General features: G+C 35.4%; 1 protein-coding gene across 15 annotated transcripts in view; it reads right to left on the reverse strand.

Annotated features, from left to right (window-relative positions):
• The window catches only part of MAGI2 (membrane associated guanylate kinase, WW and PDZ domain containing 2), a 758260-nt gene that overhangs the window by 527736 nt on the left and 211676 nt on the right, over positions 1–18848 (reverse strand). For all 15 annotated transcript variants that reach the window (XM_068669894.1, XM_068669893.1, XM_068669891.1 and 12 more), the window contains exon 2: positions 2553–2669. In XM_068669894.1, the coding sequence (XP_068525995.1) occupies positions 2553–2669 (117 nt within the window). The remainder of the gene's footprint in view (positions 1–2552; positions 2670–18848) is intronic.

Genomic DNA, 18848 nt, shown 5'->3' on the forward strand with positions numbered 1-18848 from the left:
GTTTCACTGGCAATTATACCTCAATAACTGAGGAAAGATTGTAGGTGTGTTTTTAAAGGGAAAAGGTTGTCACCTATTTTTCAGATTTGTTCTGTTTATGTTACAACCCTGTCATTGGAAATAAAAGGCTGCATTATCTGCAGTTGGCCCTCTATATATTTTTCTGCACAAGAAATTGAACAACTGAAGGCTGCTTTTGCTGTGTCAACATTTGATGCAAGATTTGTAATGAGCATGTGGTTAGTCTCCTCATTATTCAGTGAACTTGTGGGCAATGTTATAGTCATGTAAATACTAGTGCTGCATACTAGAGAAATCTCCCTACCAGTTGTTAAGTACAGTGTTCAGAACCATTACTCTCACCCAATGTAGAGAGCTTCCAAAACAAAGGACTGCCAAAAAACAAAGACTGCCCAAAGGACAAAATTTTGAATACTAGCACCCTTGAAAAGTAAGTTCACAATTCAGAAATTAGCTAATTTATATGGAAAAAAAAAATGAAAAGTTTTGATTATTTTCCCTCTGAAACAGGAATGTTGGAGACAGAATAAAATTACATTAAAAAAAGATTCTTCTCAATAATGATTGAAGGGAAATATGGGTTACAATCTGTGTATCTGTGTGAGGGTGTCCTTTTCACCCACTTGATTATGGAAGCTGCTTTAGCAAGCTATAAATCACCCTGTCTTCTTTTGTTAATTTCTTTTTCTCAGAATGCAGCCATTTCTATAGGATTTTCAAGAAAATTTCAAAGACAGTATGTCATTTTTTCCTGAGCACTATTTATTCTTTCACCCCTATCGAAAAGATTCTTCCACTCCATCCAAGAACATACCTGCTTACCTCAAGATTCTGAAGCTGTCATCCACGTCACTCTACAATTTTTGAAAATCTGGTTCTTTCTTAAAACTGTTCAAAATATAATATGATAATGATTCAAGAATCTAACCATATATATGATGACACAGAAGATGAATAAACCACAGCAGAAAGGAGTGGTAGTCTGGAGCATTCATAAGTTTCAAATTGTGGTCTTTGTGGTTGCAGTGCTCCTGTTTGAATGATAAATTTGTTCCTGCTGGTACTGTATTTCACTTGACCAATGAGAACATTTTATTATTGCCTTGATTAAGATAAACAAACAAACAAACAGGGTATCATGCCCTACTGCCCATACACAGTATCTGTTACTCATGTGCAAAACTTGCAATATTGTTGGTTTTTCCTTTGTTTAAATCTGGATCTCCAGCATTAAGAAGCGTGTGGCAGGACTACAGTAAGTATACTTTTATGCTAATGAACACTCAGGCATCTTAAGAAGAGGAATTTAATCTCAAAATGTCTTTGTACTTGCCTCTGCATTTCAGGTCTGATGTTTCTTAACACCTTCAGACAAACCTAATTCACCACAAATGTCACAGAGATATGATGTTTTTGATTTTCTCTGTACAGGTAATCTACAGGTAATCACTCTTTATTTTTTACCCATGTTCCTTTCTAATCAGGGATGAATGGAACCCTTCAAATTAAGACATTGCATTTATCTGTCTTCAGCTTTCAAAAGAAAACAGAAGTGAGCTTCTTTTTTGGTACTTTAAAGCTCCATTCTTTGCTGTAATGAAAGAATGTAGCATTCAGAAGTATGTTGTGAAGTTGCCTTCAAATTCAAAGGTGCTCCTTTTCTTTGCCAGAATAGGTCTGCTTTAAACAGAAGCACCATTTTATTATTTTATTTTATTTTATTTTATTTTATTTTATTTTATTTTATTTTATTTTATTTTATTTTATTTTATTTTAGTCTACCAAGCAACTGTTTTATGAGGGAAGAATTCCAGAACTTCATTCCATCACAAATGATATATCAAATGTCCACCAAGTGGATCTGTTCTGAAAGGCATGGCTCTGATGGTCTGACATGGCTTATATTACTCTGCTTTAATGTCATGTCTACTGCAGATATAGGTGAAAACTTTCAATAGCTATATGATGCTAGAAGTTTCAGAATATTTTATAGATACAATTCACTCACACAACAACAGAACTAACACGTATGCACATTCTGAACTTTCATTGCCATGCCTGCTGCACTTCAACTACATTTCCTACTTTTTTTTTTTTTTTCCCTGTTGTCTTTTTGCTTTCTAAACTCCATAGTACTATTCAGTAAAGTATTACGGTGAAATACGATGCAGATCAAACTCTCTCTGTTGGACATCAATTTAACCACCCCAGAAAAGTTCTTTTTTTTTTTTTTTTCTTTAAATTTGTGCTTTCTAAAACTGCAGAAGAAAAATATTATTCTTCTACAGTCACCGTTTATGAGAGCTCCAACTTTGAAAACACCATGCAGTTTCAGAAATTAATTCAGAATTAGACTGTTCAGTTCCACAGCGATAGCACAGAAGACACGAAGCAAGCCATTAATCTATTTACAGGGAGAGTGCTTCATCTACAGTCCACCTCTCAGCACTTTGCAAATGGCCTCAGCAGCATTAATTCAGACAGTCTGTTGCCACTAAGAAAATACACTTGTTCATCTCCACCATACTCACATGGCACTGTGCGGAGGTAGAGATTGTCTCTTATGATCTGCTGGAGCTCATGGTCCACCGAACCTTTCTGGAACCGTAAATTGAGGTAGTGACGAAGGTCCTTATCAACGATGCCACCTGTCAAGGACAAGAAAAATGAAAAGATGATTTAAAAGTATATTGTGTTGAAAAAATAATCACTTGTAAAGTCTTGGTCTCTCATTTTCCTTCATGTTTCTGTCAAGGTAGATGACAGAAGCACAAAGTTCTCTAGTTAAGACTGGTAGTTGGTATAATATTATTTAGTATTGATTATTGTAAAGGTTAAAAACAGCTAATGATAATTGGCTAAATCTGTACAGTTCAGAAAATACATGATGAGGTGTCGTTTTTTTCCTGCACAAACTGGTAACATTATTACTATATAACATGCATATATATCTGTATAATACATTATTAGGTATTATGTTCCCTGTGACCATGGACCAATTTTCTACCCATTTAGTAAACCAAAAAATGTTGTTTAAAACATCTCTGCAGTGTTCAGTGATTTCAATACAAGTCTAACCAGAATAAAATGCAATTAAACTAGTTATTAACTGTAATTAATGACCATACAAATTATGATAAAATCGTTTGTGCTATTTATTTCTAATAGTGCTCACATATGAAAAAGACACTATAGCAAACAAGGGTACATATTTTATTTCTACCACTGAAAAGAGTCAGTAGTAATATAACATCTTAGGATAGCACTGCAAACTAATGTGGAAAAAAAAATTGAGTTTAAAACCCAGTATTTACCATTTTTACCATAAATTCAGAAGAAAACAACTTAAAGTATTGTTTAGCTAATGACTGGTGTGTCTCAGTCCACTGTTAAAGGCATATATATTTGTATAATCTAAGATTAATAAATATTTCATGATATATTTCCTCTCCATTTCTTTTAACCTGGAGTATGGATGATATTTATAATTATGGGAAAAATTCTATAAATAATTGCATTTCTTCCTTCTCTGAAATATTGACATAAGAAAAGTATGGGAAATCATTACAACACTGAGTTCTGACATGTATTACCAAGATGAGAAATTGCAATCAGATAGCTCTCTAACTTGTTGCTTCATAAATTCAACCTTAAAGTACTTTTTAAAATGGCATTTGCTATTGAAACACCTGCCAAATGTCTTATTGACTTGGACTCTCTAAAGATTTTCCTGTAAAAAGGAACAAATAATATTCCCACCAAATTATTTGAAAGTCACTGAAGAGCACAAATGATTATAAATTAAAATATATTTCTCCTTGCAGCTATTCCTATTTATCTCTCAATTACAAGTCCATAATCTTATTATTGTTGCTCTTTGTCAATAACTTCAAAACCTTTTGTACCAGGTTTATAAAAAGCTTATAAATAATTTCCATCATCCTTAGCTCAAGGCAAAAAGCAGAAAAAAAAAAAAAAAAAAAAAAAGGAAAGAAAAGAAAAGAAAAAAAAAGAGAAATACAATAATAATAATAATAATAATAATAATCCTGCACTCATAATAGACACAAAGAAATACCTGTGTGCCTGGTTCCCAGATGCTGAGAACCCTCATACAGATCTCTGTTGTTCCAGGATCCAGGCTGAGCCACTTAGTCCACTACTTTGGTATCCCTAGCACTTTTTCTCGCAATGAGCTGTCTTTGCAGACCAGACTATCCTTACTCCTGCTCTTTTTTTAACAAGATTTCAGTGGAGGTGAAGGCTAGAGGAGGCTGCAGAAAGCATTCTGCTCCTGATTGGATTTTGCTGTCCTTTCTGATCGGCTGCAGAGAGTAAAGGTCCTGCAGCTCTTGCTCTTCTTGCTCTAATATACAGAACATGCCCAGTGATGCAGATGCTTTCTGGCAGCCTGAGAAAATGCCAGCTCAAGAACAACAGCTGTAGCCTGCCCGCTGACATAAACCTGAATCATTCCACTTATGACATAAGTAAGTTTAGGAGTCTACATAGATTTCTGACCCTCTAAGTGATTTCTTATTTTGTTTCAGACACAGACATTTACTTCACCGTGTGTTAACAAATGCACTAAAACCTCCTAAGCACTTCATAAAGAGTCACCTGATATTTTTGCCTAAATGCTTATTCCAAACCTGATTATAAAAGCTTACATTTACAAGAGGAGGTGTCTACAACCTTGTTTTGGTTACACACACATTAAAATGCAAAAGTTTGTAACAAGAGTAAGACTTGAACATCATGCAGGAGAGGAAAAACAAACAATCAAACAAAAACCTTGCCAGCTTCGTAGCAGAAGTGAAATGTATGCAATCATTCTCATTATCTGGGTATATACTCTACCAGGAGCAGAGTCTATTTTAAAGAGCAGTCAGATTAACTATGGACAGCACATGTACTATTGACAAATTTCCTTCTTCAAAACTCATTGTTTTCTCACCTAATTGACATTTTTCAGTTCTTTAGGCATAAGCTACCCTTTTGTTGAATCTGATATAACAATGAATTTTAAAAAATATGAAAAATTGGGAAAAAAATATGAAATATTGGAAAATATTAAAAACAAAATAGCTCCAGAGTCCTGAACAGCAGATGAAATATTTTTAATTCATTCTCCCAGTTGTCACTTTTATGCTTTTCTTCCCTAAAAATCTTTGTTACTTTACCAGATGCTTGTCAAAAGAATACCTGATTTGACTCCAGATGTGCTTTCCAGATATTTATAATGCTGGACAGGAACTTTTGAGCAGCCTGATCCTTTTAAAGTACAAGCAGAAGAAAATGTAACGTCTGTAGTTTGGGGCCCTAAGAAACTATAGTGATTCACAAGAATGCAAAACAGCCTTGATATAACAGCAGTGAACTAGATCTCATGTTACAGAATAGAGAAATCAAAAATAACATGTCAGGAGGAGGAAAAATAATAGAATTATGTCCTTCAAAAGATTGAAACAACAGATTGAAAATCATATTAGTTGGTTCACTTTAACAGGAAAAATGAAATTTAGTGACATTATCAATAAGTTTGAAGAAAGAGAAGCAGTCAGAAAACAGCGGTCACTGTTTTTGCAGAAAGTAACACCACTCCACTATTTAGTGGGGCAATCCATTTGCAATCCATTTAGACAAGTGTCAGATACCCAGGACTGACATGGTTTCTGGAAAATTCAACTTTCTCTTTTTTCAATTTTCTTTTTTCACAGTACATTTAAAACCACTGAGATGTTGAAAAAGTCCAGGCATGAACCTCAACCTGTGTTTTTCTGTTATTTGCTGAGGCCCACAGTGGGCCCTCAGAGAGGTGCCCATAGTGCCATACCGCCATACCACCAACCCTAAGGCAGCTCAACAACAGCTCACAAGAAAGAGCCCAGAAACAAGGAGTTTACAAAGGCTGCATCCTGCTCGCTGTGTGTGACAGTGAAAGGAAGCACTATTGTATGTCAGCGGTATTACACAGCACAAGCTTTAAAAACCCAGTCCAGAGACCATAATTAAAAATGTTCTTTGGCTGCTGCCACAGGAGGAGGCTGATAACTACGCAACAAGCATTCACCAGTTTGCAGCTATGCAGGGTGTTTTTTTTCTTTTTCCTGGCTTGAGGCTTCAGTTTCATTCACTCCAATGAATCCCATTGCTTTGCTAGCTAGGAAATATAGGATGTGAATTAAATACTTCTAGTAATGATTTCTTTCATAATGTATGTTTTAGGTGCAAATACCAATCATGACGGCAAACTCATAGCCAAGAATGAATTTGACTCCACAGTTTATAAAAGTAGATACCACTTGGTTGAACTGAAAAATGCTCTGTTTGCATATTTTACTCATGAATTTAATGAGTAAAGTATATCTTTTTATAGTTTTAATATATTAATGTCAAGTTTCCTTCTCTTCTCAAAATTTAGCAGCAAAGCCCAATCGAAAAAGAAATACAATAAAAAACATGCATACAAAAGGATATTGAACAGTTCATAGCTCATTAAAAGATTCAAAACTGAACAAGGTAATTACCATTTCTGAGAAAATGACAGAGATAAATGTAAGGAGGGCTATAATTTTCTCTAGCCCTAAATATTGCAGGAAGTTTGTTTCGTTTAGTTTTGTTTGTAACTTTCCATTTGGTGTACCATGGATGCTTCAGATGGAGTATACTCTCGTATTTTATTTTTCAGTGACAGACTGCTTGCAAAACATGAACATCCCTCTTGTTGTTCCCACAATGTCACCTCTCAATATTTTATTTCTTATACTTAACACAATTTTTATGGTTATAACTCCGCAACAATATTCACCTATTACTGTTTTCTCATCTTCTCATCTCTTCTCATAACATTTTAGTGAATTCCCCAAACCTGGTCCGCTACATTGTTTTTTGTTTGTTTGTTTGTTTGTTTGTTTTACATCTCAACCAAGAATAACTTGTCTTGAAAATATTTCAGCTTCCCTGGGTTCTATAAATACTTCTGGTTTGAAAAATCTATGAGTAAGTAAACCTCTCATATCTAGATTAGCAACTGTACATGACCTGTGTCTGAGAAAAATAAAGGAAATTATTTAGGGCATGTACCTTGCAAAAATGGACAAACATATTTTTTTAGTATAAACTACCTCCCTTCTTCTTTAGCCCTACTTACATGAATCCATGTCTCCCCTTATTTTCAACAAGCTCCCAATTCTGACTGTAAATATGGGACACCTATATTTGGCCAGGTCAAAAGCTCTGGCTTAATAGCCTTTCACCAGTTTGAGCAGGACTAACTGACTCAAATAACCCCCAAATTCAGGTGTAATCTGGAACTTTAGATTACTACTGTGATGTGCCTCCCTGGACATCTGATGACTTTTTTCTATACCTCTTCAGTAAAAGACATAGTTTGGTGCATGCCAGATTAACTTCTCTTTCATTCACAGATGATCCAACTGACCTTTCAATCATTGGCCCAAATTACTAATTATCATTAGCCCAAATGATTTCTGTATTTATTAGCCTAAAGGACTTTAAACAGGAATATCTAGTTTATTTGTTCTTTTCTCTACTGATGAGATAAAAAAGTCCATGACAGTGGCTGCAAGACGTATTTTTTGTGACCCTGTCACAGCTCTATAAAGAAAATCAAGACCATCATGAATAAAAAAGCTGTGTATATGGCTTAATTGCTCATTTCTGAATATTTTTGGAAATGGTCCAGTGAGAATTCAGAATACCTGAAATCATCTTTCAGCAACTTCTTTAAGTCGTCTCTGTCAATTCAGTGACATCTTACCCACGTACCTACAAAAAATTCTATGGTGTTTTCAATCTGGCATGTAAGGCCTAACCTGAAGTGACCTATGGTTCCTCCTCCAGTCCTTTTCTCCAGACCCCCACCACTTGAGGCTTGTATAAGAAAAAAAAAAAAAAAAGAAATTAGTAAAACATTAGTTGTTTTGTTTGCAATTAAATGAAGCAAAGCAAACTTCAGCAGCGGTGGGGGACTGGCAGTACATAGCAGAGAGAAAGTCCATGTCAGCCAGGGCTCCAAAACATTACTGCCTTCTCACTGTCAAAGTAATTGAAAATATTTTAAATTAAAAAAAAACATCAACCGTCACATTTCCTCTTCTCTCAAAGCTTTTTCCCCAGATGGTCCTCTCAGGAGAAGAGTAATGTCCTCTTCTCCTGAGAGATCCACCTAACCCATAACTGTGTGAACAAGAGATAAAACATGCTCACTAGACATTTTTTCATTAGTTGAATGATATTTTGTAGCAATAAACATCAAAAGAATATCTATAAGAAAGTATTAATTAAAGGAGAACTGATGATTAACACTTCATATGAATTGCTGGTGTTTGTACTACAAACATTTTAAAAAAATGTCCTACTGAGTACATGATCAATACAGATGTCATGCATATAACATTTCAGAACTAGTATGAAACAATTTGTTTTATTATTTTTTTAACAGTAACAAAAGAAATAAAATCATTATGAATATTCCAAAGTAATAACAAAAACTTTGGATTGGATTTTGTAAGGATTGGTTATTAAAATGCAGCCTGCAGCTAAGCGTATTATTTAAAGGAAAATATTCTCAACAAACCTACCTAGTACTCAGAGGAGTATAAATATGAATTTTGGTACTTCACTTCTCATTGTATATTCAACCCTGTTAGTTATATCAGGTTTCCAGGTAAAGTATATAACCTCTATGACAATATTCTGAAAACAGTACAACACTTTAGTAAATTACAAGAAGTATGTATTACATTCTAGTCATTAGCTAAAGATTGTACATTTTAATCTTTAAAGCTTTTCTACCTCTACATTAAACTCTGTTGCTCTTTGAACTTCTGTCTGTCTTCCACTACTACCTTCAGCCAAGTCTGCCATGAGACATCTTATCTGGCAAGTCTCAAAGCATCAGCGTGAGCTATCATCACTGTGAAACATGTAGTAAGATAAAGTGGGAAAAATAAAAAAGTGGAAATTTTAAAAGGAAAATTAGGCTTCTCAGGAAAAAAATTATTTTCTTTCATACTTGGAACTACACCAATAAATTCAATTTCATGATCCTTTACTGGAGATCTATGTAAATCTAAAGAGTAAAGACTTTGGAAAATAATAGATCATGGGGCTCTCTATGTATCATATATGATGAAAGACAATGAGATTTAGTTTATTAATTGGGAAATGGCCTTCTCTTTTAATAGCCTACTATTTTTTAGCCTTTCATTTTCTCTTTATTGTATAGATATTACTTTTTTATTTTCTTATTGATCTTTTGTATTATATATCACTTACATATATTCTTGTGCCCCAACTCTCCCCGCCCCCCCCCCCCCGACATTTCCATCCTTAGATTTCACCTTTTATAGCCCCTCCTAGCATTTCAAATTTAAGGATTTGATATCCTTGTAGGACAAATTGAATAAGGATGGTACAGAATATAGAGTGTATTAATAAAACAATTAAATCTAGCCAAGCAATGAATAATTTTCTCTACAACATGTCCCTTAGCACTTAGATATGGATGTATGTCTATATACAAGTATGCAATTCCCTAATGTCTGCAGGAGATGTGCTCCTCCTGCTCTTCCTGGACTAAGAGACGAGCTGAGGTTTTAATACCCTCTGACCTAACTTAACTTTCTGCCTTGCTGAGGATGGAAGTATCGTCACTGCCTAAGGACAACCTGGTTTTGGTTCAATGCCCTCTGACACCCATCCTCAGGCAGGTGCTACTGGGGCAGTCTGAGTAAGGACTACATCAGTGGGACACCCCACAGTAGCAACAGGTGAAGGCCAGGGGTAGAGTGATCCTTGGAATAATGTGAAAGTATATCTTGTGTGGAATTACTTTCTTTGTTTTGTGGCTAACCTTAAGCCAATATTTGAAATATAAGACTTGAACTGTAAGTTTGCACTATGCCAGAAGCAAAAACGTGGCTTCCACAATGCTGGGAGACTGTGTCAGTGGGAGACTATGTCAGCTGAGCCAAAAGCATCTACATTTTGTACCTTGTCTCAGATTAGTGACCTTCAGCTCTTATTAAAATAGTAGCTCTCCAGTCATGGCTACAGAAACAGGCTTCCATTGTTTAAAAACCAGTTGCAGCATCTTTCAGAGTCTGCATACAACATTGACTTTAACCTCAGAGAACTGCCATTTAAAAAGTAAAACCATTTTGTAGCTCTGCTACGTAGAAGAACTTTGCAGTTCTTGACTGGAGTATCTGGGAAACACCATGATATAACTGGTTGGCAAAAAAAAAAATAATAAAAAAATAATAAAAAAATCAAGTTATAATTCATGCTACTGAGAGGACAGTTTGGGCATTTGGGCATTTATTTTCATAAGACTAATGATTTTTCTTCCATTTTCTAGTCAGTAGGTATATAAACAGAGTTTTAAAAAAATGTTAGAATGCTGCTACTGCTTCTCTGCAAAGGCTGTCTGGAAATGAACTGCCATTTACTCTGTTTTTGAAATTCTCTAAAGCAACACTTCCTAATTATGGAACAGAGATGTTTGTAGGTGCCTCCAGTATATCGTTGATTTGACTGATAACTTACACATAAACATTAATTTCTATTGAGATATTTAAAAGGCTGTAATTGTTCCTACAAGATTTACTACAAGAAAAATAATTATCTCTACAGATGTTTTTGACAAACACTACATTGTAAGGGATTATCCATTTACTTACAAAGTGAGAATGTCAAAAATGACACTGTCAGCTTGTCAGAGCCCAGGATACACTTCTCGTCTTGAAATTTGAACACATATACAAAATTCTTCAAATAGTTCCTACTTTCTACCCGGTAGTCAGAAGCTCTCAGTCATATCTTTTTATTCAGACAAAGGGTACCTCAAAGGGGCTTGAATCATTTTACAACCACTGTTATGCAACCTAACTTCCAAATACAGATCCCAAAGAAAGTGATAGAAAGCTCTGAATTGACTGCAACAAGAAAAGTTGTAGTAGGGAAATAAAGCATCTTACTGATACTCTTCTAAAGACAAAACTTCTCTGAAAATTGATGGCGCATAAAGCTGAAAACTCACAGAATAAGCTTAACCAGAGATTGACTATAGCATACAAAAACTATTTGAATAGGACTAATAAGGTTTCTTTTAGCTTCAGAAAAAAACATTTATATTGTTATTTGGGCTGGATATATTGCCAGGAAGTTGTTTTGAATTCTAGGAAAATCCACATTAGCCACAAATGCCCGATAGACAAGTTAATCAAAGGAACAAGAAGTCATAAAGATGTAAGAATTTTATTTTTTTAATCAAACAATACCAGAATATTAACTTAAAAATGCATATATTTGGAAAACTAACAGACAAAATGCTTCTCTCTGTGTGCTGCTTACCGACATGCTTGTTAGAAAAATACACTTACAAATTGACTTCTCTGGAAAAGCTCAAAGGCAGCATTAATCTCTGATATATAATAATGGTGATATGTGTGCTCATTCATTCTGACTGGGTACAAATTATGCCTTATTGTGTCAGCTTAATTCTCAGTGCTGTAAAGGCAAGTAAGCTAACAGAGAAACCCTGATGCCTCTCTTGGTGTCATCTGGTGAGGAGCAACTCTAATGCTCAGAATACTTGCAGACATGTTCAGACAGTTCTCAGGAACCAACAACCTGCACTTATGTCTACCCAAAGCCACATCTGTTCTACAAATCCAGAGCCTCTAAAGTCCTCTCTGGGCTCCTTTCTGGGCTGCTTCCTCCTAAAAAACTGTACTGAGAGCTACACAGATACATCATTGGTCTTACTTCATCAAGAATGTCACAGAATCATATTTTACAGGTTTCATTATTCAAGTAAAAGTAGAACAAGAATGTGTTCCAGGATTGTCTTACTATGGAGAAATATTTTCCCGTTCTTTCTTTGTGACAGGTAAAACCATCTCCTTTTACAAGCAGACAGCTTTTCATCTTTAATGGAAAAGTTACTGTTCTGGTTAATACTCCTCTTTTCTATGAATACAGCAGTAAGATGGCAGTTCATCTACTAGGGACACAAATGTTCTTCTGGTAGAACTTTGAGGTTTGACAATTATTTGAATAAAATGTGAAAAACTGGATTGGAATAGTGACATAGTTTTGCCAGACCTGAATTATATGAAAGACATTCTACTTAAATTATAGCTATATAATTTTAATTGCTTGAGATAGAGACTTATTTTCCTTATTTCTGGAAATAATATTGCCATATTAATAGGCTGTGAATGGTGTGCTGACATTTTTAAAAGAGAAAGATTACTCTGGGTAAATCCCAGTAACACACAATTTATGAGGAAAGCAAGCTCACAGAGGTTACAATTTTGAGTTCTAATAATAGTTTAAAAGTGTGACTTAAGTTAGTATCTGAGTCATAGGTGCCCAGATTTTTAGCCTTTACAGCATCTCAGTCTGAACCCATAATGTACTGAGAAAAATCACTGTCATAATGCATTATTTCCTGGTTTTCTAATAGCTTGTTGCATAAATAGCAGAACACCATTTTGCAGACTTTATACTCATGATACTTACAAAGTGCAAACTCAATTTGCAATAGATTAACTGAACTTTGAAAGCAGGATTCAAAAAATTATTGTTAATCACTGAAACTGAATTGCACATATATATATATATCTGATAACATATACATATGTTATAAGATGTGTATCCTTCACCCAGAAATCTGGTTTCCTGAATCAAGTTTCATGGCGTTCATATCAAGAGTAATACACTAAAAAGATTTTAATGGGAGGTGCTTTATAGCTATTTTTTCAGTAATGAGAAATAAAGACAACATAAAACATGTAAATAATCATAAGGCTGAGAAGGTGTCCTCCTGCTTTATACACATGGAAGTGCTCAGAACAATTAACTAACATGGTCCCCTCTGTTTAATTTCTGTGAGATGCACCTTTCAGCTTGAAATCCATAGTGATACCATCTTGAAATAACTAGACAAGCAGTGGAACACTGGACATAGTATTTAGAGCTGCAGTTTTAATCCCGTTAAAAGTACAGCATACATATTTCTAAGGCTATATATTATTCAGGATTTTAATTTCACACTGGCTTGTGAATTAGAGCCTTTAACCAAAATGCAGTTTGCTTTCCCTGCCTGGAGTGTCCAATCCCCTAAGGCATCCAGGATGCTTAAATATTACATAGAGGACTGTCAGGAAAAAATAATTTTATATATTAATATATATATATATATATATATAGGAAATAGTATGTAATTTCAGTACAAAACTAATATATATATATATATATATATAAAGCTAGATATAGCCATAATAATCTATTACAAACTAAGCATCCACTTTTAAAAATGTCTGGAGAACAAGTCACAGATAGTCTTATTTTCTTTCTTGAAGACATCTAAAGCCTCACCATTCATTGTGCAGTCTTATAGCGCAATTAATAATCTTTCAAGATTAATTAACAATTAATACTAGTAATTACAAGAATGACATAAAGAATAAGTCTGAGTTTGAGAAAGAAAGAAAAGATCCAAATAAACCAAGGGGTTGTGTGGTTTTGAAGGAAGGTTCAAAAAGCACTAATTTGTCAGTTAAGCATCTTTTTATTGTGACAAACTTATTAGCTATTGTAGCACAAGACCTTGACAGATGCTGTTACCTTAATATAAAGCCCAATCAAAGTATTTTCTGACATAATCCATTGCACTAGTCAAGTTTCAAAGATGTGCAGGAAAAGTACAATCAAAGCAGTGTAAGTTTTGGTAAAACATTGAGTCACACTGCAATATGAAAAATTAAAATGAAGTTGTTGAGTCCTTACTAGTATTGTATAACACTGTGCACTGGGTTTGCTACAGAATTCCACTACAACTTTCTTTGATATTTTTCTTACTTACAAATTAATTAAATCCTACAATATTCATAGAATCATAGAGTGGTTTGGGTTGGAAGGTACTTTAAAGATCACCCAGTTCCAACCTCCTACCAGACCAGGTTGCCCAAAGCTCCATCCAATCTGACCTTGGGCACTTCCAAGAATGGGGCATCCTCAGCTTCTCTGGGCAACCTCTTCCAGTGCTTCATCACACTTACAGCGAGGAATTTACTCCTAACATCTAATCTAAGTTTCCCCTTTTAGTTTAAAACCATTTCCCTTTGTCCTATAAATATCTGCCCAAATAAAAATTTGTTGCTTCCATCTTTTTCATAAGGCCCCTTTAAGTGCTGAAAGGCTGCAAGAGAAGGCTCTCCCCACAGCCTTCTCTTCTCCAGGCTGAACATCCCCAGTTCTCTCAGCCTGTTATCATAAGAGAGATGCTCCAGCCATCCTCATGATCATCCTGATCATCCTCGTGGGCTCTTCTGGACTTGCCCAAAGTCCTCCTCCTACAGGGCATTTCAGCTAAGAGGAAATATTGTTCTGCATCAAGCTCTGGGCTTTTATGCTTAGCGATCTGTCTCTGGCAAACATTTTGGCAAGATAAAAGAAGAAATAAAACACCTGACACCAGATCCTGGATGCTCTAGCTCCTGCAATAGGGCAGGGCCGACACCCTCTCTAACTGCCTCTGACTCACTCACTTAGAATACAATTCCTACAATACCTCCTGTTTTCATATGTAGAGAAAAAAACAGCAGGATAAAATACAAGGAAAAACACACACATACACACACAGAAAGAAAAAACACCAAAGATACAACAGAGAGATTTGTGGATGACCAAGCAAATTATTTCTTTGTACTTACTGCTCACTGTTTTCTATGAAACAGCAATGCCATTCTTCTTTTCTACATGTATGCAGGGACAATGGACAGCATGAACTAATGTCTCTGTATCCGTCAACAATAGCAGAATCCCAGTGCACAAAGACAAAGGAGTTTCAAATTACCTTGTTCTCAAAAAGCTACAAAACCAGGTTTGATTTTTCAAATTTAAAAAAAAAAAAAAAAAAAAAAAAAAAAAGGAAGGACAATAAGCACTTTCAAATTACTGTATGTTGCTAAGCTCAGAAAATATAGAAATCAAGGGTACTTTTGTGTACAGTACTTTAACATAAAAGACAGCACTTGGTTTTTGAGCACTGGACCAGCTGCATAGTGCATGAAGGAGCTGCTTATTCTGGGACAGTCTCGGTTAGCTGAGTCCCCTTGTGCTGATCTAATTAGCACTGCTGGGAAATACAAATGACCAAAAGAGACACTGCACATTGTGCAAAATTACACTGTGCAAAATATGTGGGTTTACATAATACGTTTCAACAAAGAAATAAAATGCTCCTGTTCCCAGGAGCTCCAGGCAGGCAGATGGTGGGTACTGCAGCAAGATCACGCACTTTGCCTGCAGAGAAACGATGCCCTCAACCTCTAGGGAAGAGACCGCTGCTGCACTTCTGTGATACCCCAGTATGCCGAACCACAGAACACAGGTTTACAGCTGGACTAAAATTGCTCACTCTGCATCCCCAGAAGCAGGAGGGTGTCACAACAAATAAAAATGAGATGACAGAGTTCTAGGTTTACTTTATATACCCTTCAGGCACATTGTCCCCATGGCTATGATCTACTAGACTGAAATCAATACAGTCTAGAGTTAAGAAGTATGCTCAGCTGTTCATACAGAATTTATTACTTTTTCACAGTTGTTGTTACTTAATTAAAACAGAAAACTAGTGGGCTAAAATCATGGGACAATAAAGAATTTGGCAAGCTACTGAGGTGTGGATTAATAGCTACACATTTCCATCTTTATCTGTGGATGTTAAGGTCAATATCAGTGTGCATATGGTACAAAGCCATAAAGGTATTTCAAATGTGAATATTGTCAAAGAGGATGTAGCTATAATTTCACCCTCCTATCTCTGTTGAGATTTTGATTCACACCTCATAAAATATCAGGTCTGTACTTTCCTAGTTCCACTTCCTTCTTTTAGTGCTACAGACCCAATAAACCAAAAATAAGCTCTACATCATATAAAATACCATATAAGAAATGACAGCAATTTGCTGAAAATCCCTGGAAAAAAAAAAAAAAAAAAAAAAAAAAAGCTCAAAAAAGCTCAATAGTATTAAACCAGCAATTAAACTAGCATGCAGAGATAATGGAGATAATGGATTTATTGTTCTTAATCAAAAAGTTACTGTTTTCTGTTTCTATAAGGTTACAGTCAACATAGGAGTCTAAAAGTGTAAAACAGTGAAGACAGTGCCAGACTGTTGGATCCTTATGTAGCAATGGTGAAGAAAAACTTCTGTTCATCTCACGATTCTCTTCTACGCATATAAAGACTGATAGGAACCAGAAGAACTTCAGCAGTCAGCTTAAATTGTTTTGCCTTTATACATTGTAAAATGCTACTGTGAGGCCTTCTGGAATACATAGTGGTGGACTTGTGTCTTGTACGCAGAACAATTCTAGGGTACAAGTTGGATTGTAATCCTACGCTATTAAGCTCTAATAAAGCTTATACCAAAGTGGGTCTGCAGTCAGTTTTTGGAGTACTAGGAGTCAGAGCAGAGATAGTGGAGATGAACCCAGAGGGTTAGATTAAAGGACTCTGCAAATCTCTGTGTTGCTTTAGGAGTATAGAAATGGAGGGATCATAACACAGGGAGAAACAATTATTTTCTACACATAGTGAATGCAGTAAATAAACTATACCAATTCCTGTACTTTAATAAAGAGTTTTTGTTTCAGGAATTCCTCCAGACTGCATAGAGAAACATGCTAAACTTTTACTTTGAATGTTAAGACTGCTTTCGGAAAGCTCCTTGAGTTGCCAATTGATACCACAAGAAAAGTAGACTAATTTGTATGATAAAAGAACTGAAAGACTGTATTGGACTTACACTATTTGAAGTCTTCAAAAACTGTGTGGGTATCTGAAAAGATGATGTGGTCTGGGGATCAATATTAATAGACAGCATGTCCTACCTATTGACCTTTTATATATTAGAAGTTTGGCAAAGAGTTAGGCTTCAGCTGAAACATGTTGGACATATAGATACATGAAGAATCCTGAAGAAAAAAATATGTATTCACACTTGTATTAATGATCTCAGTAAGCTAGCCTGAGTAATTTAAATCAGACTCAGTACTACCTGTCTACATCAAAACAGTGAGCTCCTGACAGGGAGTGCCTAGGGCTAAGGAACTCTCCTGTTTTAACTGAGAAGGTGAGGGAAGTGCAAATCAAGAAATTTCTAAATGCATGATGCTGGTTGTAGCTTAGAACAAATCATCAGAAAGGCTAGAGTGCTGTTTCAAGACAGACTTCAGCTGTAGCTATGATCTTATTCATGAGGTGAATTCAGAGGTATTCCACAAAGGCCTCTGATATTTAGTATTTTAATAAAACAAATGGAGGAGAGAAAATTTCAAATAAAATTGAGTAAAGTAGTGTCTACTGTACTACAGTCTACAGGCATCTTCCTAATCAGTAAAAGACCAAAGGTGCCAGGAAAAAACGATCTGTCTCTTCGTAAGGAACACATAGAAGACATACTAATTCCTCAGTTGTCGAGGAAGAGCTGGCAGATACCCTAATTCAGAAAGGTAGCAGTCATTGTAGAGTTATTGGCTTTTTTGTTTGCAGATGTCTCAACAATAAAGGGAATGCTGTATGTCAAGGAAAAACAAAGGGAAAACTAACATATGAGGATGCTGCCTTAGTACCTCCGAAAAATAACAATACTGCATGATTTTGTGAATGGCTAAAGAATCTACTACATTAGCAAATAGTGCAGTGTGATGGTTGCAAAGTGGTAGAACAAAAAAATTGAGGACCCAACATCCAGACTTTAGGTGAGTTATTTTGTACTTGTACTAGCCTAGTCTCATGAGTGGAGTGATCACACACCATTGGCCATTTCCTGGTTGAGCCTCATCCAGAATGAACCAAGTCCAGATCCTGTGAGAGAGACTGACCCATGGAGTGAATTAAAATGTGACCAAGTGGGGACCATTGGGATATTTACTTCAAAAGAACACTCCTGATCAGAATGAATGCTAGTGCATATGCACCCACATTTGCTTTCTGAACTGTGAAGAACAAACTTTACAGTGACCACAGATTACATCTCCCCATCCAACATCTGTGAATATGCCATGTATAATGTATATAGACATTTCACTGAGTGTTTTGATGAAAGCAGTGACTAAATCATGTTCCAATTTCATTTACAACTTTTTCAATAACAGTTCAGAGGAATTTAGTTTATAATGATTATACAAAATTTGATTAATTTGTGCTGGGAATAAATCACTACCATTAATAAATTAAAGTTGTTTTGATAATAATATAAACTGCATTTGTCATTGCAACTAGGTTTATCCTGCTGTCATCAAATCTTTCTTTTCATGCTATACTAATGTATGCTAGGCCTCTTGTTTTTCACTTTTCTTCTATAGGCAACACTTAAAGGTTATCTTTTGACCTAACAAGTACCCAAAGAGATAATCAATACTACTGCTACTTTCAGGTTTTTATTGTTATTATCCATCCATGTGTTAATTTGTGCCCAAAATAGAATACCACAAGGGGAAAATGTTGTATTTAGGGATAGCAGCCAATTGCTATACCATGAAAAAGAAAAATATTACTGAAAAATACTAGATATAATAAAGAATTTATTCAGAGTTTCAGATTCAAAGTAGCCAGGCTGCCAAGGGCTACCTAAACAATGATTGGGTTAGAAAAATGTCACTGAGCAATTTGTATGTCTGTAAACATGTAACCAAGCACATGAGACAAATAACGTGGGGAATTGAAAAGCACCACACTGAGATGCTAGATTTTTAATGTGATGGTTGCAGGTTTGGAAAGA

The sequence above is a fragment of the Anas acuta genome, chromosome 1, assembly GCF_963932015.1.
Source record: "Anas acuta chromosome 1, bAnaAcu1.1, whole genome shotgun sequence".
Classification (NCBI taxonomy): Eukaryota; Metazoa; Chordata; class Aves; order Anseriformes; family Anatidae; genus Anas; species Anas acuta.